We start from the raw sequence: 24,205 nt of genomic DNA, 5'->3' as shown, positions 1-24,205 counted from the left end.
TTTATAGAAAAATACCTAACACCGTTCATTGAAACTTGTGGTAAATTGTGCTCAGCGTTTCTACCCATAAAATTTATTTTAATGAACAACAATTACGAATAGGATCATTACAAAGTAAATAAGTAAAATAGAAAGATTTCAAATAAACACTATATTTTGGGACATCTAAAATGGAATACAAGCACTATATTTTAGTATAGAGAGAATATTATATATGACATGAGTTAGCATTATTATTTACTATTAGCATTCAAATACTTAGGTGGTCCGAACCTCGGTAGCCTTTAAAATTAAAACTATGTAACCGAAGCATATTGTTGCACAACTGTCACATAATTTGCTCAAATGAAATATATAAGATGTGCAAAAGTTGTAAGAGGGAGCACCTATTTCTAGGTGCTCATGGGAATACTGTAGAGGCTCTAAAAACCAGGGTGACTTGCTGTCTAAAATGGGTCACTTATAGAACTTTAGAACTGACCATTTTAAAGTATATATAAGATGACATATTATCTAAACATGCCCCTTTTTACTTACAAAATGTACCTTTTAGGACATTAGATAAGGTGGTCTTACCGTAATTTTATTTAGTGTTGTAGTGTTATTACACAATATAAAGTATTGATTAGCATACAACATAACTTTGCCAAATCTCACTCTTTACTTATCTTATATCTAATTACTGGTCTTATAAGACCACGTGTGTGAAAGTGAAACAAAAGTTAAATTTTATTACAACATCTAAAGTCAAATAACATGTAACAGAAGTTGTTCAAAAGTTCCTCCAAAAAAAGAAAATGACACAATCTATATTTTGCATAACATCTAGAACAACAAGGTAACTTCAAAGTAACTAGAATAAGAGTGTTGTTCGTGCGCTTCTTTTTTTTTTTTTTTGAGGGGACAATAGAACATATGCTCATTGTTTCACTATCTAAATAGAATATATTCTACTCACATGTTTTTTTGAAGTAATATATATTCTGGTCACATTTTTTTATTTTGAAGTATATATTCTGGTCGATCACATAGTACTTCTATGACTATATATTGCAATAAACATGAGGAGGATAAACATTGAACCATCCAAAATAAGTAAGAAAAATACAACTACTACAATGAACCAAAGACAAGACATGCGAGTCCTTGAAGAAGAAGAAGTTGATCAGCTGAAACAATCTCTTCCAAAAGTAAATTGGATGGGTAGTAAAATCCAACTCCTAAAAATCCAAGACTTCTGGCATCTTCCTTCTCGTATCTCTAATATCCTTACATTCCAAAAACATTTCATTGCTCAAGACACTGATCTTTTCATCACTAGCTTTCCAAAAACTGGCACCACTTGGTTGAAATCTTTACTCTTTTCCATCACAAATCGATCTCTTTACCCTCCTAAACAAAGCCCTTTACTTACTCATAATCCACATGAACTTGTGTATGATTTAGAAACTGGTGTTTATGGTGAAAACCCAAAACTCCCACGTCCGGATCAACTTAACGATCTACCTGCACCAAGGCTCCTTCATTCGCACATCCCTTACGCATCACTTCCTGAATCTATCAAAACTTCTAATGCTAAGATCTTATACATTTGTCGAAATCCCTTAGACACACTCGTATCACAGTGGCATTTTTATCCGAATGCGATTAAGAAGGTGATGGGAGATGATGAAGATTTCCAACCCCCTTCTATAGAAGATTATTTTGAGGAGTTTTGTCAAGGTACTGTTTTATTTGGGCCGTTTTTTGAACATGTAGTTGGATACTGGAAGCAGAGTTTAGAACAACCTGATAAGGTATTGTTCTTAAAGTACGAGGATTTGAAGGAGAATCCCGTTTTATATTTAAAGAAATTGGCAGAATTTATTGGTATGCCATTTTCTACTGAGGAAACAAATGAGGGTGTCATCGAAGAAATTATAGAGTTGTGTAGTATTAAAAATCTTAAAGAACTAGAGATTAATAAGAGTGGTTTGCACACCAAGCATGTTGATAACAAGGCGTTCTTTAGGGACGGGAAGGTGGGAGGTTGGACTCAATATATTACAGCTCCCATGCTCGAGAGGATGAACAAATTGATGGAACAACAACTTGGGGGTACTGGTTTGTCCTTTGATTTGCACGAGGCTGAATAAATCAATTATACTATGTAGTTTGGCATACATAGTATGGTATTTTTACACAATAATTATTGTGTAAACTTATTTAATATGCTTTTCATCTCTACTTCAATTTGTAATAATTTGAGTGTTTCTGCTCAATTTAAGTTGCTTTCCCTTAAAAACAAATGTTGCTTAACGAAATAAAGTGTGGTATTTTAGTTTGTATTTCAATATTTGGGACAATAAATAATTGCGTGAATGATTGTGTTTGTGTGGGACAATAAATAATCATAGACTAAATAAATACTCCAAAAATACTTTGAATCAGTCAGCTAACAGAAAGTGCAGGTGAGATGGCCTCAAATGGGTGAGGGCAGCTTAACCAAGTCTATGTTAGCCATTAGCCTGTTAGGGCTCTTTTTTAACAAGGAGTCCATGACGAGTATCGACTATTATTAATTACATGTCTTTGATCTCATATATGCCATCTCAACCATAGACTATTAATTTAACCTCATACTTAATTTTAGGGTTTTGTTCTCCCCCAACTTATTTTCAGTTCAGTTTATCTCACTTCAGTCATTTAGGGTATGTTCTCCCTACCTTATTTTCAGTTCAGTTGCAATCAGTTCAATTCAGTTCAGTTAAATCCAGTTCAGTTTAGTTAAATTCAGCTCAATTCAATTCATTTCAGTTCAGTTCAGCTCCCACGATCATTTCTTAGTTATAATTTAATTCATTTCAATTCATTTCAATTCAGTTCAGTTCAATTCAATTCAGTTCGGTTCAGTTCTGTTGCAATTAGTTCAGTCCAATTTAATTTAATTCAGTTCAGTTCAGTTGTTTTATGTCGAAGAGAACAGACCCCTATTATTATTATTATTATTATTATTATTATTATTATTATTATTAGTATTAGTATTCCTATTATAAATATTAATATCATGATCACAATTATTATCATTATCATTATTATTATTATTATTATTATTATTATTATTATTATTCTTGTTGTTGTTATTACTCCTATTACTATTGCTTTTAATATTATTTTTATTAAATAATAATAATAATATTATTATTATAATATTGTTAATTATTATAATATTGTTAATTATTATAATATTGTTAATTATTATGTTTTTAAGCGTTGGGTGATAAAATATATTCTATATTTCGATATCTAATTTTTTCATCAAGTTATTAGTTTATCTGTTATTACGGACTACTCCATCTATCACAATAATTTAATAAAATAATTTTTTATTATTTTATTTACAACTTATTATTATTAGTAAATCATTATTGTGAATTTCTTATTGATTATATTATATTATATTATATTATATTATATTATATTATATTATATTATATTATATTATATTATATTATATTATATTATATTATATTATATTAATATATTATATATATTATATATATTATATTATTATTTATATTATATTATATTATATTATATTATATTGTATTGTATTGTATTGTATTGTATTGTATTGTATTGTATTGTATTGTATTGTATTGTATTGTTTTGTATTGTATTGTATTGTATTGTATTGTATTGTATTGTATTGTATTGTATTGTATTGTATTGTATTGTATTGTATAGTATTGATGTATTGTATTGTATTGTATTGTATTGTATTGTATTGTATTGTATTGTATTGTATTGTATTGTATTGTATTGTATTATATTATATTATATTATATTATATTATATTATATTATATTATATTATATTATATTATATTATTATCACTACTATCAGTTATAATTTAATTATGTTCAGTTCAGTTTAATTCAGATGCAATCAATTCAGTTCAATTGTTTTATGCTCAAGAAAATATGTCCTTAGGAGTTTGTCTTGTAAGAGAGCGCCTACTTTTAAATTAAATTTAGGCAATGATAAGCCCAATATTAAAAAGAAAATTATCCTAATAGTTATTAAGTTAATTTATTTCGGTGACTAGTTTAATCTATTAGGTCTACTTTTATATTAATATTAGACCGTCTCTTTTAATAATTTTTGTGTCCTTAGAGATAAAAAAAACAAGAAAAAGAATTTTATTAATTTATGATTAATTAAACCGTCAAATTCACCAACAATATTGTTGTACAGCGCTTAACAACGTTTATCCGTGGCTATGAGCCTATGATTCTTCATATTTGCGCATAGGCATGACTATGTAGACTTCTCTACTTTCAACTACTATACTCTAAATGGCTTTTATCATTGCTGATTAAAATTAAAGTGGCGTGTGTTTTTATTGAAGATTGCATTGGTTTATTGGAACGTCTTGCGTACGTACGGCTGGCCGATTCATAGATGTGGTTGCACGCACGTGGATTAGTCCGTCAACTCATTTTTAAAATGACATATCTCACTCGTTTCTCATCGAAATTGAGATTTTGACTGAGCCTTGGAAAATTATCAAGCCAAGTTTTCATCTCCAATCAATCTTCCCAAGATATTCAGTGTGATGTGACTTGTGAGTAGGGATGTGCATTAGTATTGGACCGGTTGGACTGGTGGACCGAAATCTAAAAATTATGTGGACCGGGACCCGACCAGAAAATTCCAGTCCTATAAAATTCTATTCTGGTCTGGTTTTAGACGGATGGACTGGAATATGAGTTTTTTTGGAAAAAAATTATGTTTAGTTTAGATTTAAACATATATCTATAAATTCGATATATTAAAAATTTTAAAATTCTAAAGACAATGGCCCTGTTTGGCAAATAGCGTTTTCATTGGCTTTTGGCTTTTCAATTTGGTCAAACAGCCAAAAAAAGTGTTTGGTTATTGGCTTTTTGATTGGCTGAAAAGCTGTCTTTTAATCCAAAATGAAAAAGCTGCCTGGAGCAACTTTTTGGATTGGCTTTTGGTTTGTTGGCCCACAAACTCTCTAATAAACAGCCAACAGCCACAATTAATTTTGCCAAACACTTTTGCAAACAGCTGGCTTAAACAACCAACTTAAAAAGCCAATACATACAGCCAATGCTTCCAGCCAGTCAAACAAGCCAACGAAACCAGCCAAAAGCCAACAGCCAACAGCTGATTGCCAAACAACCCCAATGATCTTAAAGGCAATAAAGATTAGGTTTTTAGCTTTTTAGCAATCTAACTTTTAAACTTTTTTTGACCCTTACATTTTTTATTAATTAAAAATAACAGAAATTTCGCTCCATCAATTTTGATCAGAAAATTTCAGGTTTGGAACAACTCGGAAACTCAAAATCACTCATTTTTATGGACCGGATAATGGATTAAAATCACAAACTCCGGTAGCGACCCAAATCTGCACAACCATAGTTGTGAGATATGTTCTTTTGAAGTTGACCCTTTTACTTAAACCCTTTTGAACTAATGGAGTTATTTTTTTAACAAATGAAGTCAATTACTTGTAGGAATATTATTATGTGGTTATTCTTAACAATATATAAATTAAAAGGGTAGTACTCTTATAAACAAATTTGGTTACTTTTATATAAAAAGAAATATTAATTCTAAGCTTGATTTATTTCCCCAACGCGGTGTGAGTGCGTATTATTTGACTACCTCATTAAAGGGTTTTATTGAAAAATATTTTGAAATCGCCAACAAGTCTTTAAAGGAAGACTTGTAAAACTAATTGGATATTTGAGAAACTTAGGGACATCTTTGGGACTTATCCAATGTAGATTTTCCCAGCATGACCCAATCGTTGGTCAATGAACCAAAACTTGAGTTTCGGAGCGAGGGTACGAAACGATCATGAACTACTTCGCCAATTGCTGGCCTATACTAAATATCAAATCATAGCAAGTTTTATGCAAAAGAATAACGAAACAATATGTTCATCATACTCAAAAATATTTGTCTAGGTTGGTTCATTAAACACATGAAAGACTACTTTTTTTTAGTGACGTGTGATTTAGCAACATATTACTAGGTTCATAGTAGGTGGTCCATGTTATCTGATTTAAGTGTTAGAACATTTATTTAGGTCTTGATTAACGTAATATAAAAGGTGATAAATATTGCAATCAGACATAAAAATAATGATCATGAAAAAGAAATAAAAATATTGCAAGGAGTTAGTATAATATATTTACAGTCATGATATGTTAATAATCCACATCATGAATAGAATGTTAGTAACTTCAATAAAATAATAAAAATAAATAAAAAGCTGAAAATTGTTAATTTAATTGACCCTCAGAAATTATACCTCTATTTGAGTCGTTGATTTATACGGATCATTGATCAAATTAGGGCGAGGCTTAGACAGTGGCGTATCCAGAATTTTCAAATCGGGGGTGCTGTGACTAATTAAATAAACTTAGTCTCAACATTCAAAAAATATTCTACATTAAAAATATTACAATCCAAAACATTGCTCATCATTAAATGTCATAAATCCCAAAATACAAAAATTTAATAACCAACAATCTATCCATCTTATAAATCAATACATTTAAACTAATTCATAAACACATTAAAGTTGATTCAATTGGCCAATTCCTATATACTAGTTTTAGTTACTATGATATTACAATTGAAAACAAGCAAAACAAATCTAATTCATAAATTAAAAGCAATGCTTTAACTGAATTTTAGTACTATAACCCTAATTCAGCACAAACTTGCAGAAAATGTAACTCAATTATGAATCATCATGCAATAAGTAGTAAAAAGCAGGCTAACACTAGTGGAAAAATGAAGAAGGGCTGCGCTGAAAAAGGCCTGTAGGGCTGCGCTTTTTGACAGCAGCCCTTCACTTTTTAAGTAGGGCTGCGCTAGAAAAGCGCAACCCTTAAGCTAGAAGGGCTGCGCTAGTTAGGAAAAAGCGCAGCCCTTCTAGCTTAGAAGGGCTGCGCTAGTTAGGAAAAAGCGCAGCCCTTCTGAGCTAGAAGGGATGCGCTTTTTCCTAACTAGCACAACCCTTCCTACCAAAAAAAAAAAAAAAAAATTTTGACATTTTTTTACTCATAATCTCACATTTTCTGAATTTAAACAGAAGAGAAGAGAAACGAAAGGAAAATACTAAACCCAAACCAAAAAAAAGAATGAAACGAAAATGAAAAAAAAGAACAAAAACTAATATACAAAGAGAAGTATACAAGAAGTATACAAGAACATTAATCAAAACAAAGATGAAAATACAAGAAATTATATACAAAGAGAAGTATACAAGAACATTAATCAAAATAAACAAAGAGAAGTATACAAGAACATTAATCAAAAGAAAGAGAAATATACAAGAACATTAATCAAAATAAACAAAGAGAAGTATACAAGAACATTATAGATCTGAAAATACAATAACTACCTCCAAACATCAACCTAATAATGTTTAAATACATAAAACAAAACCCTAATACATAATTTAAGGGAAAAAAAAAATCGGAAAAACTTAAAATGCCTATTTGGAGGCTTAAACGAACTCGGAAGGCTTAAAAAGTCGTTGGCCTGTTCCGCTTCCGAAAAGGTATCACAATAGGCAATCGGACTCCGTCGGCATGTTTAGTGCAAATCATTTCAGGATTTTTGTCGCAAATGTTTATGGGAGTTTTTGAGAGAGAAGAGAGGATGAGAGAGAAGAGAGGATGAGAGAGAAGGAGCAAAGGAATAATGAGGGACGTGAGAGAGGAGAGAGAATGAGGGATAATATATTTGACGAATCCCGCTTAATATTTGAAGCCCGCGAACTTGAATTTTTCAAACTTTTTTAAGAAGGGCTGCGCTTTTCTTCAAAAGCGCAACCCTACTTAGTCAGAAGGGCTGCGCCTTTTATAAAAGCGCAGCCCTTCACTCAGTAGGGCTGCGCTTTTAGAAAAAGCGTAGCCCTTCTGAAGTAAGAAGGGCTGCGCTTTTTCTAAAAGCGCAGCCCTACTGAGTGAAGGGCTGCGCTTTTATAAAAAAGCGCAGCCCTTCTGTTGTGTAGGGCGGCGCTTTTGTACAAAAGCGAAGCCCTTCACTAGTAGGGCTGCGCTTTTAGAAAAAGTGCAGCCCTTCCTTTTTTTTCCCCTAGTGCAAATACCTTATTCTCAACTAATCTCAAGTCTTAACCCACGACACCACATTAGCAACCCAGAAAATTAAAGTATTAAACCAATTAACCAAGCAATTAAAGACTTAATCAAATTACATTTCCCCCCCCCCCCAAAAAAAAAAATTAACTAACCGCAATCCAGGCTCCGGCGACCGACAGCGACAGTTCCGACTTACGACTTCCGAACTCAGGCGTTCCGCATTTCCATGCAGCAACCAGCAGCGCAACAGTAGGGGTGGGGCAAGTGGCGAGTGGCGACTCGACGGCAGTCCGGCATGCGGCAGGCCTGATCTCTATTGCGGCAGAATTCCGGTGGAAAGTGAGGCGGCAGATTTTTAGTGAGAAGTGAGGACTGAGAATTCATAATTGGGAGGATAGAGAAAGTGAGAAAGTCTGATACATTGGGCTTTAGTCTGTCTTGGCAATTAAAAATTATTTAAATTCTAATAGAGACAAAAGTAATTAATGCCTTGTTGGGTCATGGGTCTGCAGTTTTAATTTCTTTCTTTTTGGCTGACTGAAGACTGTCTCTAACAGTCTACTCACACGCAAAAGTGCAACGGTATTTTTTTTATAAAAAGTTTCTCTTTTTTTTTGCTTCGGGGGTACTGCAGTACCCCACGACCCATCTAAATCCGCCACTGGCCTTAGAAAATAATTTTTATTTGACTTTCAATTTTCTTTTGATTAGTGTGATGTAGACATGTAGTAATGAATTAATGATACGTTGACTATGCATTAGAAAGTTAGATGTTGATGATGGGTTTTATGCATTAGATGAAGAATCATGGGAGTATGATAATCAGGAGGCATAGGATGATTAGGTGCAGAGTGTTGGTGAGGATATTAGATGGTGTTGAATGATGACGATGAGTCGTGATCAGGCGATGGGGATTGGCATGTTAGCCGGTTGGTTGTATGATCACTGATCAGGGAGATTGATGAGTGGTATTATGAGGGAAGTGTGAGCAGTGGCGGATTTAGAATCAGTATCGAGTGGGTTCAAGTCAAAAGTCAAAATTCAAAATTCAAAATTTTAGACTGAATAAATAAATAAATATATATAAAATTAGAAAAATATCAATTTATTAAAACTTAAAACAATCTAACAAAAATTTAAATATTAACTAGTCTTCTTTTTTGATAATTGTCCTCAGCGAGGTTTCATTTTCTGAAAATACTGCATAACATCTTCATTTGTAATTCTACCAAACATCTCATCTTCTATGAACGTTACCAAACAATCATTCATCCATTGATCACCCATGCGGTTTCGCAACTTGTTCTTGACATAATTCATGGAAGAAAATGCCCTTTCAACACTTGTTGTAGCAACTGGAAGGATTAGAGCTAGCTTTAAGAGAAAATACACCATTGGATATACAGTATGTTTCCCCGTTTTCACTAACTTAGAAGAAAGTTCACCTATCCCTTTTAACTCACAAAATTCTTTCTTAGAAGCATATCAACAATATAATTCCCAAGTTGATTTTCAAGTGGCCCAAGATCACCTACTGAAAAGCCGCTTGGATAGAATTGAGCTAACTTGAGCAACTTTTGAGTATCAAAAGCTTGAAATGAGTTGCTTGGACTCAAGGAAGCCACTCATAAAAGAATGTCAGTCATCTCCTCATCAAACCTATGGTTGATCTCTTAGAGAAGAAAGTCAATAGTTGATCTCAAGAGTATCTATTAATGAAGAAAACATGACCAGTAAACTATTGAGAATTTTATAATGAGAACTCCATCGCATGTCAGCAGGCCTTTGTAGGCTTGTTTCTTGATGTAGACCTCTCCCGCTTTGAAATGCACCACTACATATGCCTTCTTTGACTTCATTTGCCCTTTTTAGCATGAAGTATATCACGACACCTACAAGATGCTCCAACAATATTTAACAATCGTGATACTAGACTAAAAAAATAAAGCAATATCACCTTGTATTGATGCCACTTCTACAAGTGTTACCTGGAGTTGGTGCGCAAAACAGTGGATGGAAAATGCTGATTTATTTTATTTTAAAATCAATGTTTTCAGTCCATTAAACTCACCTTGCATATTACTGGCTCCATCATAACCTTGTCCACGGATTCTTGATACAGTCAAACCATTTTCTGACAAAATAAAATCAATGGCTGCCTTCAATGTCAAAGTTGTGGTATCAGGTACATGTATAATACCTAAAAATGTCTCAGTCACGATACCCTTCCAATCAACATATCGCAAAACAATAGCCATTTGTTCCTTGATTGAAACATCACGTGATTCATCAACTAAAATACCAAAAATGTCATCTCCAAGATCCTCCATAATGGCCTTCATTGTCAATCGAGAACAAGCATGAACAATATCTTTTTGAATCTCAGGAGAGATCAGTTGCAAAATTTTTGGAGCATTTTCAAGAACAACTTTATCAATATCTTCATTGTTGTTTGCTAGAAATTTCAAAAGTTCAACAAAATTACCCCAATTTTTTGAATTTATGGACTCATTGTGTCCTCTAAAGCTAAACCCATTCGTAAAAGCCATTTAATACATTCAACTGTAGCTTCTAAGAGATTGCGATTTTCCTCCTTCTCCTTATCACTAAATTTATTGAACATATCCTTGACAGTTTTTACTTCACTTTTTAAAGTTTCAAACATAGTATATGCTTGATTATGAGAACAACCACATTCACCCACATGAATATCCAATATTTCCTTTTTATTCCAAGATGACCACCCAACGGTAACAAAAGCATCACCTCCCCCTTTTTGAGAATCATCAGACTTAAACAGATAGCAATATTGACAATATGCTACATCTTTCACAATACTGTATTCCAACTAATCACCATAAGTAACGTACCAATCTGGATTAAAACGAGGTTTGAGTCCCCCAATAATTCTTTGAAGAAAATCATGTTTACGAGGCTTAAATGGTTCTTGTAAAACATAATGTTTTCTTATTTAAATATGATCATTTGTATGGTAATCCGTAATTTTGTTCCTTAAGCCTGGATCAGTAGGGAGTGTGCTTAAATCAACACGTTTCTACTTAGATGGTTTTTCATATATGTGCGGCAATCTACTTGCATCATTCCCATCTTCACTTTCTATCTCTACATCTTGATTTGTTGCTTTTTCAGTTGGGTTGTTTGATTTAAAATAATTAAGTAATGTATTCCATGGGCGTTTTGACATCTACATTGACAATTATTGTAGACAATTAAAAGAAATTCTAAATATTTCAATTATACTCAATTACTCTAAATACGCACATCATAAAAAAAAAGTACCAAAAGTTATTGAAAGTATAGCGTAAAAATTGAATATATTTATTATGTATAGAATGATAGAGCATAAAAAAAATTGAAAAAATTCTATATTATAATCATAATTCATTATTGATTTAGATCTATAGAAAAAAAAATTCTTTTACCTTTTATCCTGTCGAATTCGTCGTATGTTGGAATTGTGGAGAATTGAAATAATGGTTGTCTTCAAAGTTCGAAACTAGATGCTTTCTCGGTAAATTTTTAACTGTTAAATGTATAATAGTAAATTATTTTCGGGTGAAAAGAGAATTGCTTTCTGAATGCAGACTTGGAGTATTACTAGACACTAGAGAGGAATTGTATTTTTTTTGTTCCGCTGAACATTGTGAAAAGAAAATAAAGCTGCAACTAATATTAATCATAAACATAGACTTACCTTTTCCAAGTACAATTAGACTTGCCTTTTCCAAGTATAATACTGCCAACTGTCAAGGAGTAGACAGAAGACAGTAGTATACTAGTAGGAGACGTGATGCGGTAATGGCGTGTGCTGCAACTTCATGTTTTATTTTTTTTCTTTTTATCCCCAAATTTAGTCGGTTATTTTTTTTAAAATCAAGTGGGGTCATTTGACCCCACACCCTACCAAATACATCCGCCCCTGAGTGTGAGAATTGTTAGGCCGTGAGTTAGGGAAATGTTGCAAATTTGTAGGTGGTTTCGAGACCATCAATGTTATAGCCTCACTTTTTAAGTCGATATTATTAAGATAATTGAGATTTGTTAACATACTAATCAATTTTTAATCAGTTGTGTTTTTTTTTAGGAATAAGAAAAATTGTGAGTAATCCCTATGTAAAGTTTGTCTGGGAATCTGAATATTATAGTTATTATGTGATTATTAATACGAATGATGAGTTAAGATAAGGTATTTACGAATTACGTTAAGAGCATTAAACATCGTTCATAAATTTTGAGATTCCGAGCTATTATCGGTATTGTGTTTGAGATACTCTATAACTATGATTTAAGGGATAAATTAGTTTTTAGGCCCGGGCTACGCCCCAGGTAATTATATCTTTTATTTATTAATATTTTACTTTGAAATATTAACATCAAGTATCACTTGGTTTAGTGGTTTAAGACATTAGTATATGTGCTTGCGATCTCGGGATCGAATCTTACATAATGCATTTTATATCTTTTTAGTGTATGTGGATTACCTAGCATAAAATTCTCCAAGCGAAGGCGCCACGTGGCATAGTTCCGTGTTTAGGAACGCCTTTTAATATATTAGTATAGATGAGCTAAAATATCTTACTAAGTTATAGAACATATTTTGAGGATTTAGTATAAGTATAAAAAACATTAGAGTTTTTTTTTTTTTTTTGATAAGTTAGAGGATTTTATTTATACTTCACGAGATTACAAGCAGGTATTGCAGCATGAGGCAATGAGGCAATATACCAAAGAGTTACATCTGCGGAGTCCCTTACAGCTAGATTACATATTGATTATAGCCAAGCCATGAAGTCATTCTCTCTTCTAATTCCACTCTTCGCTAAAGCATCTGCCACAGCATTCGAGCCCCTTCCCTTGTGGATGATCTTAGCATTGAGGTGCGAATGAATGGCTGATCTTATGAAGTTCAGCATGAAGTTCAAGTTCCATGGTCCCCCACTTCTTTCATTGCACCATTTTACCGCGTTCGCTGAATCAGACTCGAAGATTAAATGGCTGGAGTTTATTAAAGGAGAGGAGAGAGAAATCTTCACAGCCCGGAACAACGCATACACCTCAGTAGAATTGATCTCAAGATGAGGAATGGGGCATGAAAAAATGCACATGAAGTTTCCGGAGCTGTCACGGAGAAATGGCACTGCGATTTCGGATCTTATCAGTTAATTAAAGAAGGTTAAGGATAAAGTAAAACTAGAAAATTCTAAAATGCTTCTAAACTGTAAAAAGAAGATTTTACCCTCATTACTAATTAGAAACCAGTAAATTGCCATTATCCATTCATTATATATATGTAATCAAGGATACTAACTTATTTCATCACCCACAACTCACAAAAACTCACTCCCATTCTCACCCCTCTTTCACGCCATTCTTGCGTGCTTCATGACTACTCTTTGGCAGCTTGCTACTCTTAGATTATTGAACCAAAACTTACAGGCAACTCTTGTTCTAGGATCCTCAAGTTGTTCTTGTTATTGGGCAAGTGTCAAATTTGAGATATCACATCATTAGCATCAAAGAAAAGTCAAGGAAAGTAAGATGTGGGTGAACTACAACACCTATGAGATTTATTAGATTGTAAACTTGGATTTTGTGTTAATTACTGAATTTTGAGCCATGTATGTTATGTTTAAGGTATAGGATATTGTTGGAGGAAATCTAAGTGTGGGTAAAGGAGATATAGTTCCTAAATGTAATACCCCGAATTTTCAAAGATTATTTTATTATTATTTATTAAGATTTAACATTATTTTCACTTAAAAATTTATTTTGTGATAATGAAATTTCATTTGTCAACTGCGTTTATTAAAATAATAATTTAATTTAGTTTGATTTATTTTAACAAGTTTCAACTAAATAATTTACTTATTATTCATTTCATTATCAAACTCTTTAAATTGATTTATGGATACCTTGGTTCATTGTCCATCCACATTGGTAATCCAAGCCCAAACATTAGTCCATAGTCCAAGTCCATGTGTCATTTACCAAAAAGAAAAAGGTAAATTAAAACAAAATAATTAAAGGAGAAAGTGAAAATCAGTTTTCACCATCCTTCCTCCATCCTCCATTTCCTTCCAATTCAACAGTAAATTAATTAGTTCAGCAACTTGCAATACTTGTCAGTAAAAATTTAACCTTCCCAACTAATATCAGATTTTAGGGATAGCTTCACCTCCCTACACCATAGCCTCCATTAATGGAGACTTAACCAAGCTTGAAAATTTCTGACCAAATCCCTCTATAAATAGTGACTTCAATCTCATCAGATTCCTCAAGCAAAAACCACTTCAAAGGTTTGCTTCATTCTCTCTCTCCCTCTTTAATTTCTGAAATTCTGATTTTTAGAGATAAAATAAAAATAAAATTTCAAAACCACCATTACCACCAACCCAGAACCGCCGGAAAAACTTCGAACCACCAGAAAATCCGACCACCCTCGTTCGCGTCGTCTGCCCAGCCTGAGTCGCGCCTTCCTTCGCGCGCCCAGCCAACCCCGTCGCAGTCCCTGCCCAGGTTGTCGCGACCCATCTGTCGCCCAGCCCTAACCCGCGACCCTCGTCCTTCCTTCCTTCCTTCGCAGCCTCTGCTGCGCCGTGACCCAACACCCTCCCTCGTCTGTCGCCGGCCAAAACCACCGCCAGCCCAAACCTCCTTCCCTTCCTCCTCTTCGTGCTCCTCTGTCTTTCTCCCTCCTTCGTTTCTTTTTCTTTCTTTTTCTTTTTATAAAACTGATTCTTTGAATCAGTAAAAGGACCCCCTTTCCCTTTTAAATGATTTTTGTTATTTTACCTTTATTTTAAAAAGCTAAAACTTATAAACTTCCTAAACTAGCACATTAATTAATTAGTGTATTTTATTAATCTTTTACAAACTTGATAATGTTTTCTGATTTTCTAAATTAAAACAAGGAGTAACATAAAGTTATTTTTCTATGTTTAAAATAGTTGTTTAAGTTAATAAAATTAAGATTGAAGTAATTTTATGAATATTAAAATGATTTCTATATAGTGTGAAAACTATAAAACTTTATAAACTCTCTTAAGTTCATTAAGAATTTCTTTAAGTTATTTGAATTATTTAAATTGTTTATTTATAAAAAAGGGGTTATTTAGGAACTAACTTAAATCTCGTTAATATTGTAGACTCCGATTTCGTAGACAAGGACTATCAAGAGCGCTAAATTCGTGAACTTAGCTTTGGGCACGCGTCACGAGGTAATCTCCATGTCCATCTAAACATAGATCCCGCTAGTGTAAAATGAATTGGTTACGTGATTATTATGTGCTTATAAAATTTATAATTATGGACTATAATTATGGACTCGAATAACAAGTGGACAACGACTCTGGATTCTGATTATGATTTATGAATAACGACGATGGACGATGTACGATATGACAATGAGTTACTATAATACGTTATTAAAATCGGTTAATGTTATTTAATAATGATATGATTATTATTATATTATTATTGTTATTATTATTATTATGATTATTATTATTGTTATTATTATCACTTTATTCATGAATATTATTATCGTTATTAACTTTGACTTTATGGAAGTTGGAATTGATAAGAAATGTGATAACAAAATGATTATGAATCTGAGACGATAAATGAACTCAAGTGATTGGAAAATGAAATAAGTTATTGAAATCTCTATGAATGGATTGAGATTATGATGGATTGAATATGTTCACACTGGTTTGAACAAGATGACGTAATTGAATAAAATGACGTAAATGTATATGTGAATTATGTGATGACGTGAATTAAAAGATGTTAATCACGTAAAGTGAAATATCGGAGGGAAATGATGAACAGGTTGCCCTGTATGAGTGGTTCAGCGGCCCCTACAGGTTTCTGGTTACTATGCTGATTATTCTGTTAATGTCTTCCTTCTATCTTGTTGTGATCCAAGTAGAAGGGGTGTGCACACTAGGGACTCTGTTATGGCCAATATGATTTTTTTTTCGTAGGTGGTTACAGGGGGTTTCCCCGGCCTACAAGTAGGTGGTTACAGGGGTTTCCCGGCTTACTGGCGTTCTCTTTCCTCTCCTTGAATAATTGAGATAATTGAATTAATGAAATGATTATTCAGTTATATATATGTGTACATGTGTTATGACTTCCAAAACTATTAGTATACTATTTTACAAAGTATTTTCAACTTAAGTATTTTACGGGATGGAGTTGGAATTACTCAGTTTATCTGATTTTGGGAGCTTGTCTCTCTTGTCTCTTTTCAATGTATTTGTGCAGGTGGGTGATCGAACGGGGGAACAAAAGGGAGATCACTTAGAGTTGTCATCCACTTAGCCTATGATTAGCTTTCGCTGGAACTCTGAAACTTTTAATTAATTAGTAATGTCTAATAAACAATTTACTTAGTTGTTTTGATTAATGAATTTGAGTTGGTGTGTTGTAACTTAGCCTTGCAATTGTTTCCAAGGAGATAATTGCGGCGGTAACACTCCCCGTCGGATCGAACCCTCGTGGATCCGTTTTCCCCCGAAAACCCGAGTTTATTCGAATGGAAAAAGGGTTCGGGTCGGCGGGGGTGTTACAGTAATGGTATCCGAGCCGAGTTAGATTAACTAGGGAAAGATTAAAATTGTTAATATAGACATTAAGGAAATAAATCAAATAGGTTTAAACTTAAAATTTGATTAAGGAGTCAAGATAATAGAATATTTAGGAGAAATGAATTAGGATTAAAATATGTTTAAGGGTTTAGTATGGGTACGAATGGGTTATGTGTGCATGTATGAAAGTACTCGTTAAAGGTACTTATTAATTGTTTATATTTTATTGATGGCCAGGACTCGCATGACTGCCAGGAAATGCACCAGAACCCCTCGTCAAGGACCTTACCTTCTAAGAATGAGGGTAGGAGAGTCTATTTCAGCCTACATCTATAGGTTACGCTTAACCATGAAGTGTTATCACCTCAATGAAGGTCACGGAAATTCAGATTACCTCACGACACCTAGACAAGCCGATGTCTTAATTCACACTCTCCCCAATGATGGCCCCTATGCTGAAATCAAGAGTGAATACTCTGATATACTGAAAAATGGAAGGCCAAACTATGAAAGATACACGTGGAAAGGGAAGTGGTATCTCACTTTGAGTTACCTGGAGAAAAGGATGCTCGATGCCAGAGCCAAATGGCTTAATTACTACCTAACCTCCGATGATGATGAACCCAACTATAGTGATAATGAAGTAATAGAAAGAAGCCCTACCCCACCCGTTGAAAACCATGGAGAAAATGAAAATGAAGATGATGATGAAGACCCGTCCGAGGATGAAGAGTAAAACCTTCAACCTTAGCTAGTCGTAACCACTAGGAATCTAAATAACCTGTAGTAGACTTATTAACCGTTAATGTTAACTTATGTTTTATGATGCTAGTATATCTTAGTTATGAAAACTAAGCTGACTCTTATGTGATGAAATGTGCATGAGTAATGAAATGACGAAATTTTAGTATATGAACCGAGTATGATGGGTGGAAATGAGTGAATTGAATGACTCTTGATTATATATTTTATGTGAAATAGCCCTTGTTTAAAGATCAATGTGAATGGTGGAAACACCAATGTGAATAACGCAGGTAGCTTATGCAATACGTTTACACACGATCTAGAGAAGACGACAAGAAAACCAAATGGCCGAAACTCCTGATCAAGTTGCAGCACGACTTAGGACTCTCGAGCAATTAGCTCAAAACTTTGGATTAGTTCTTCAAAACCAGCTCAACAATAACCACCATGGGGATGATCCACAAGCCGCAATGGCGAAAAAGATTTCCTCTCTGAAACCACCAACCTTTGTTGGTAGAGAAGACCCATTACTTCTCGAAAATTGGATAAGAGACTTCGAAAAGATTTTCACGGCCACGGGTACGCCTGAGGCCCAGAAAGTTGACCAAGCGACCTTTTATTTGCACGAGGATGTCGATACGTGGTGGGAAAGTGTAGGACCAATCGTTAAAGCTCAAGAGAACTTTAACTGGGAAGCGTTTAAGATAGCGATTAAGGCTCGATTCTTCCCCGAGCACATTCGTAGGCAGAAGTACAATGAGTTTAGTAGATTCAATCAGAGTTATAACATGAGTGTGCAAGAGTACGCTCAGAAATTTAATGAGTATGCTCGCTTCTGTCCGACTGTATTCCTGATGAGGGAACTAAAGCTCAAAAGTTTGAGGACGGACTTAAGTTTGATCTTCAGACTCGAATGGGAGGTAGTACCTCAACTACTTTCGCGGAGGCATATGCTAAGGCCTCAAACTTAGAGGATTCTACAGCGTGAAAGAGAAGTGCTAAGTAGCCATAAGAGAAAGGAACCTGCGAGCAACAGCAACAGCCAAGGGTACGACAAAAGGCCCAACAACAGTGGTGGAAACAACAACAACAATGGTGGACGCTACAACACTCAGAATTATGGACAACAGGCCCCGCAAGGAAATAGGATCCAAAAGAACTATGTTTGCAAGAAGTGTCACAAGAGCCATCTAGGATTCACTTGTTTAGGTGAAAGAATCAAATGCTTCGAATGTGGAGAATTGGGTCACAAATCGTTCAATTGTCCCAAGAAGCAAGCTCCGAATGGACTAAATGCGAACAACGGTAGCAATGGTAACAATAATGGAGGTGGAAACAGAATCAACACTTTAATAACAACCGCCCCAATGAAGGAAATGCTGCCCAGAACAGAAACCAGGACAACCGCCCCTTTGGGAAGTGGAAATGGAAACTTGGAAGAATGGCAATGGAGGCTACACCAGTGGACGAATCAATGTCATGAGCCGAGTTGAAGCTGACACCGATGCAACGTTGTGACTGGTACTTTTTTCGTGAACTCAAACCCTACTCATTATTAGACATCTAACTTTAAAGTTCGAGGACGAACTTTGTTTTTAAGGAGGAGTAGATGTAATACCCCGAATTTTCAAAGATTATTTTATTATTATTTATTAAGATTTAACATTATTTTCACTTAAAAATTTATTTTGTGATAATGAAATTTCATTTGTCAACTCGTTTATTAAAATAATAATTTAATTTAGTTTGATTTATTTTAACAAGTTTCAACTAAATAATTTACTTATTATTCATTTCATTATCAAACTCTTTAAATTGATTTATGGATACCTTGGTTCATTGTCCATCCACATTGGTAATCCAAGCCCAAACATTAGTCCATAGTCCAAGTCCATGTGTCATTTACCAAAAAGAAAAAGGTAAATTAAAACAAAGAAAAAGGAGAAAGTGAAAATCAGTTTCACCATCCTTCCTCCATCCTCCTTCCTTCCAATTCAACAGTAAATTAATTAGTTCAGCAACTTGCAATACTTGTCAGTAAAAATTTAACTTCCCAACTAATATCAGATTTTAGGGATAGCTTCACCTCCCTACACCATAGCCTCCATTAATGGGGACTTAACCAAGCTTGAAAATTTCTGACCAAATCCCTCTATAAATAGTGACTTCAATCTCATCAGATTCCTCAAGCAAAACCACTTCAAAGGTTTGCTTCTTCTCTCTCTCCCTCTTTAATTTCTGAAATTCTGATTTTTAGAATAAAATAAAAAAAATTTCAAAACCACCATTACCACCAACCCAGAACCGCCGGAAAACTTCGAACCACCAGAAAATCCGACCACCCTCGTTCGCGTCGTCTGCCCAGCCTGAGTCGCGCCTTCCTTCGCGCGCCCAGCCAACCCCGTCGCAGTCCCCTGCCCAGGTTGTCGCGACCCATCTGTCGCCCAGCCCTAACCCGCGACCCTCGTCCTTCCTTCCTTCCTTCGCAGCCTCTGCTGCGCCGTGACCCAACACCCTCCCTCGTCTGTCGCCGGCCAAAACCACTGCCAGCCCAAACCTCCTTCCCTTCCTCCTCTTCGTGTTCCTCTGTCTTTCTCCCTCCTTCGTTTCTTTTTCTTTCTTTTTCTGTTTATAAAACTGATTCTTTGAATCAGTAAAAGGACCCCCTTTCCCTTTTAAATGATTTTTGTTATTTTACCTTTATTTTAAAAAGCTAAAACTTATAAACTTCCTAAACTAGCCACATTAATTAATTAGTGTATTTTATTAATCTTTTACAAACTTGATAATGTTTTCTGATTTTCTAAATTAAAACAAGGAGTAACATAAAGTTATTTTTCTATGTTTAAAATAGTTGTTTAAGTTAATAAAATTAAGATTGAAGTAATTTTATGAATATTTAAAATGATTTCGTATATAGTGTGAAAACTATAAAACTTTATAAACTCTCTTAAGTTCATTAAGAATTTCTTTGACGTTACTTGAATTATTTAAATTGTTTATTTTATAAAAAAAGGGGTTATTTAGGAACTAACTTAAATCTCGTTAATATTGTAGACTCCGATTTCGTAGACAAGGACTATCAAGAGCGCTAAATTCGTGAACTTAGCTTTGGGCACGCGTCACGAGGTAATCTCCGATGTCCATCTAAACATAGATCCCGCTAGTGTAAAATGAATTGGTTACGTGATTATTATGTGCTTATAAAATTTATAATTATGGACTATAATTATGGACTCGAATAACAAGTGGACAACGACTCTGGATTCTGATTATGATTTATGAATAACGACGATGGACGATGTACGATATGACAATGAGGTTACTATAACGTTATTAAAAATCGGTTAATGTTATTTAATAATGATATGATTATTATTATATTATTATTGTTATTATTATTATTATTATGATTATTATTATTGTTATTATTATCACTTTATTCATGAATATTATTATCGTTATTAACTTTGTACTTTATGGAAGTTGGAATTGATAAGAAATCGTGATAACAAAAGATTATGAATCTGAGACGATAAATGAACTCAAGTGATTGGAAATATGAAATAAGTTATTGAAATCTCTATGAATGGATTGAGATTATGATGGATTGAATATGTTCACACTGGTTTGAACAAGATGACGTAATTGAATAAAATGACGTAAATGTATATGTGAATTATGTGATGACGTGAATTAAAAGATGTTAATCACGTAAAGTGAAATATCGGAGGGAAATGATGAACAGGTTGCCCTGTATGAGTGGTTCAGCGGCCCCTACAGGTTATCTGGTTACTATGCTGATTATTCTGTTAATGTCTTCCTTCTATCTTGTTGTGTCCAAGTAGAAGGGGTGTGCACACTAGGGACTCTGTTATGGCCAATATGATTTTTCGTAGGTGGTTACAGGGGTTTCCCCGGCCTACAAGTAGGTGGTACAGGGGGTTTCCCCGGCCTACTATGTTAAAGTAAGTGGTTACAGGGGGTTTCCCCGGCTTACTGGCGTTCTCTTTCCTCTCCTTGAATAATTGAGATAATTGAATTAATGAAATGATTATTCAGTATATATATATGTGTACATGTGTTATGACTTCCAAAACTATTAGTATACTATTTTACAAAGTATTTTCAACTTAAGTATTTTACGGGATGGAGTTGGAATTACTCAGTTTATCTGATTTTGGGAGCTTGTCTCTCTTGTCTCTTTTCAATGTATTTGTGCAGGTGGGTGATCGAACGGGGAACAAAAGGGAGATCACTTAGAGTTGTCATCCACTTAGCCTATGATTAGCTTTCGCTGGAACTCTGAAACTTTTAATTAATTAGTAATGTCTAATAAACAATTTACTTAGTTGTTTTGATTAATGAATTTGAGTTGGTGTGTTGTAACTTAGCCTTGCAATTGTTTCCAAGGAGATAATTGCGGCGGTAACACCTCCCCGTCGGATCGAACCCTCGTGGATCCGTTTTCCCCCGAAAACCCGAGTTTATTCGAATGGAAAAAGGGTTCGGGTCGGCGGGGGTGTTACACTAAACATCGAATTAAAGTGCATAAGAACCACCACCTAACTTTGCTTCTAGCTTTGATCATCAATTTTTTTTTGGAGTTACGAATACTTGGATTACATTTGTATATGTATAAAAACTTATATGCATTTGGTATCTGTTTGGGCCCATTTCTTGGACCAGCCCATCTATGACAAAGTTACTAAATACCCCTACATCTAGGGAAGCAAATCTTCCACCAGCTGGAGCTGACTAAAATACCCTCATTTATTGGGGCTCCCATCCTCTATAAATAGGGGTTGTCTCATCAGATAAAGGTAGGCAATTCTAAGCAACGCTAAGCTCCAAACCCAGAGCATCTCTCTCTACATTGATCCCTTTCTCTCTCTACCTCAATCATTTACTGACTTGAGCGTCGGAGGGGCGATCCCGGGACCACCCCCGGGGTACGCTAACCTTGTTTTGCAGGATTCCGATGTACGGATAACGGAGCTCAGGCGTACCTTCTTGGGGCCCACCTCAAGTCTCTCATCACACATCAACATTTGTGATCACCCTCAATTTCATAGCAGAAACAGTTTGGCGCCGTCTGTGGGGAAAGTACAAGAAGTTACTTCGCCACCACTCAACAAGATTCACCTTGTTTCTACTCAGCAAAAATCACCTCATTGCTGCTCAGCAATGGCCCCAACGATGAAGACATGCTCCCAAGCCAACCGTTCTTGGAGAGCTCAATCATCCCATATGCACCTATGGTGTTATCTCCCTATTTGAATGATGAGGATTCCACCCCAATGGAGAATCCACTACGGAGTCGGTCATCCCGCAGCATCAGGTCAGATATGAGTAGCTGACCCAATGCCCATAACTTCAATAAACGTCACCTTGATTGCATCCCATCTTCAACAAACTCTCGAGCAAAGTCGGATGGGTATGGTCTCCACTCGTCGTGAGGAGATCATTCGTCCTTCCTGAGATGGTCAGCCTAGCCGGCTAGGGCCTAAACAGAGGGAAGCATCGCATCAACTCTCAAAAGGGTAAAACATGTTATCACTCGGAACGAGTTGTATCGAAGAACATAACCCATGAAGACTGATCTGAACAAGGGGTGTGGTGACTCAGAACCACAAAACCCCTTCAAAATAAACAGTGGCACCCCAAAGTTTATGATATAGTTCAGCCAGAGGGGCCTATTCATCAGAGGCACCGACTCATCAACGATGTATATTCATTCAAGGTACCCACTCATCCTTGGGTACCCACTCGGCGCGAAAAGAACATACTTAGCTAGATGTGCCTATTCATCATCATAGGCACCTCACCAACGGTACCCACTCCTTCAATGTACCCACTCATCCTTGGGTGCTCGCTCAGCTAGGGCATCTACTCGGCCTTATATGCCTACTTAACTTATGAGAAATTTATCTCAGCTTCAAAGGCACACTATCAAAAGCCTTGCATCACCCAGATCAGTCCAGCAAAACTAAGACTATCAAGTCAACAAAGGCGAGCAAGAGGAGACTCAACAGGCGAGAATTTCGCCATGACACCTCCTCAGTCAGGAGGGGTAAATCTCACTAACATAGCCGAAAATGGCTAAGTACAGCATACCGGAACATTCATGATGTCAAAGTGGTGAGGCTCAAATCGACCCATATCCTCCATATCTGGACCCGCTCGGTCAGTAGGAGACCCATTCTCCTTTGCCGAGTCACTCATACTTAGCCAAATTTAAGCTAAGTACTTAATTAGCGCCCACTCGGACGACATGTGGCTGATAGAAGACTCTCTCCTTTGTCGAGGCGCTCAGCTGATAGGAGACCCTTTCTCCTTTGTCGAGCCGCCCTTATACTTAAGCTAAATTTAGGCTAAGTAATTCACTGATACATGCTCGGACAGGGACCCGGTCGGCCACTCAGTCTTGCACATAACTTGAAGCGAGGCACAATCGCGGCCAAGGGAGCTGCTCGAGCAGACTATACTTTGCAATAGTTCGAGGGCGTTGCTTCCTAACCCCCACCAGGGCGTTTCACCCCCCCTCTCGGGCCCAACAGGGTCCCCCAGGAACATGGATCTCTCTCGTTTTCCGCTGGATGATCGCCTTGGGAAGGAATGATGCTACCCTATTCGATCATCCAGCGTGGGGCTAATTGCTTGAACGCCTCAGCTGGTCAAATGAATACACTTGATGGAGGTGCGATGATGTTC

General features: G+C 35.3%; 2 protein-coding genes across 2 annotated transcripts; both read left to right on the top strand.

Annotated features, from left to right (window-relative positions):
- The first annotated feature begins 907 nt into the window (after positions 1-907).
- On the top strand, positions 908-2,333 carry LOC104905170 (flavonol sulfotransferase-like). The gene has a single exon (XM_010693620.4). The coding sequence runs from the start codon at positions 1,062-1,064 to the stop codon at positions 2,133-2,135; it is 1,074 nt and encodes a 357-aa protein (XP_010691922.3). The 5' UTR covers positions 908-1,061; the 3' UTR covers positions 2,136-2,333.
- A 15,502-nt stretch (positions 2,334-17,835) lies between these two features.
- Positions 17,836-18,462, top strand: LOC125495713 (uncharacterized). The gene has a single exon (XM_048640515.2). It carries the CDS (start codon positions 17,836-17,838, stop codon positions 18,460-18,462), a length of 627 nt encoding a protein of 208 aa, XP_048496472.2.
- Positions 18,463-24,205: the final 5,743 nt, after the last annotated feature.

The sequence above is a fragment of the Beta vulgaris genome, chromosome 3 (assembly GCF_026745355.1).
Source record: "Beta vulgaris subsp. vulgaris cultivar EL10 chromosome 3, EL10.2, whole genome shotgun sequence".
NCBI lineage: Eukaryota > Viridiplantae > Streptophyta > Magnoliopsida > Caryophyllales > Amaranthaceae > Beta > Beta vulgaris.
Note: the sequence above shows the minus strand (reverse complement) of the source record. Positions and strands in the feature narration are given on the sequence as shown.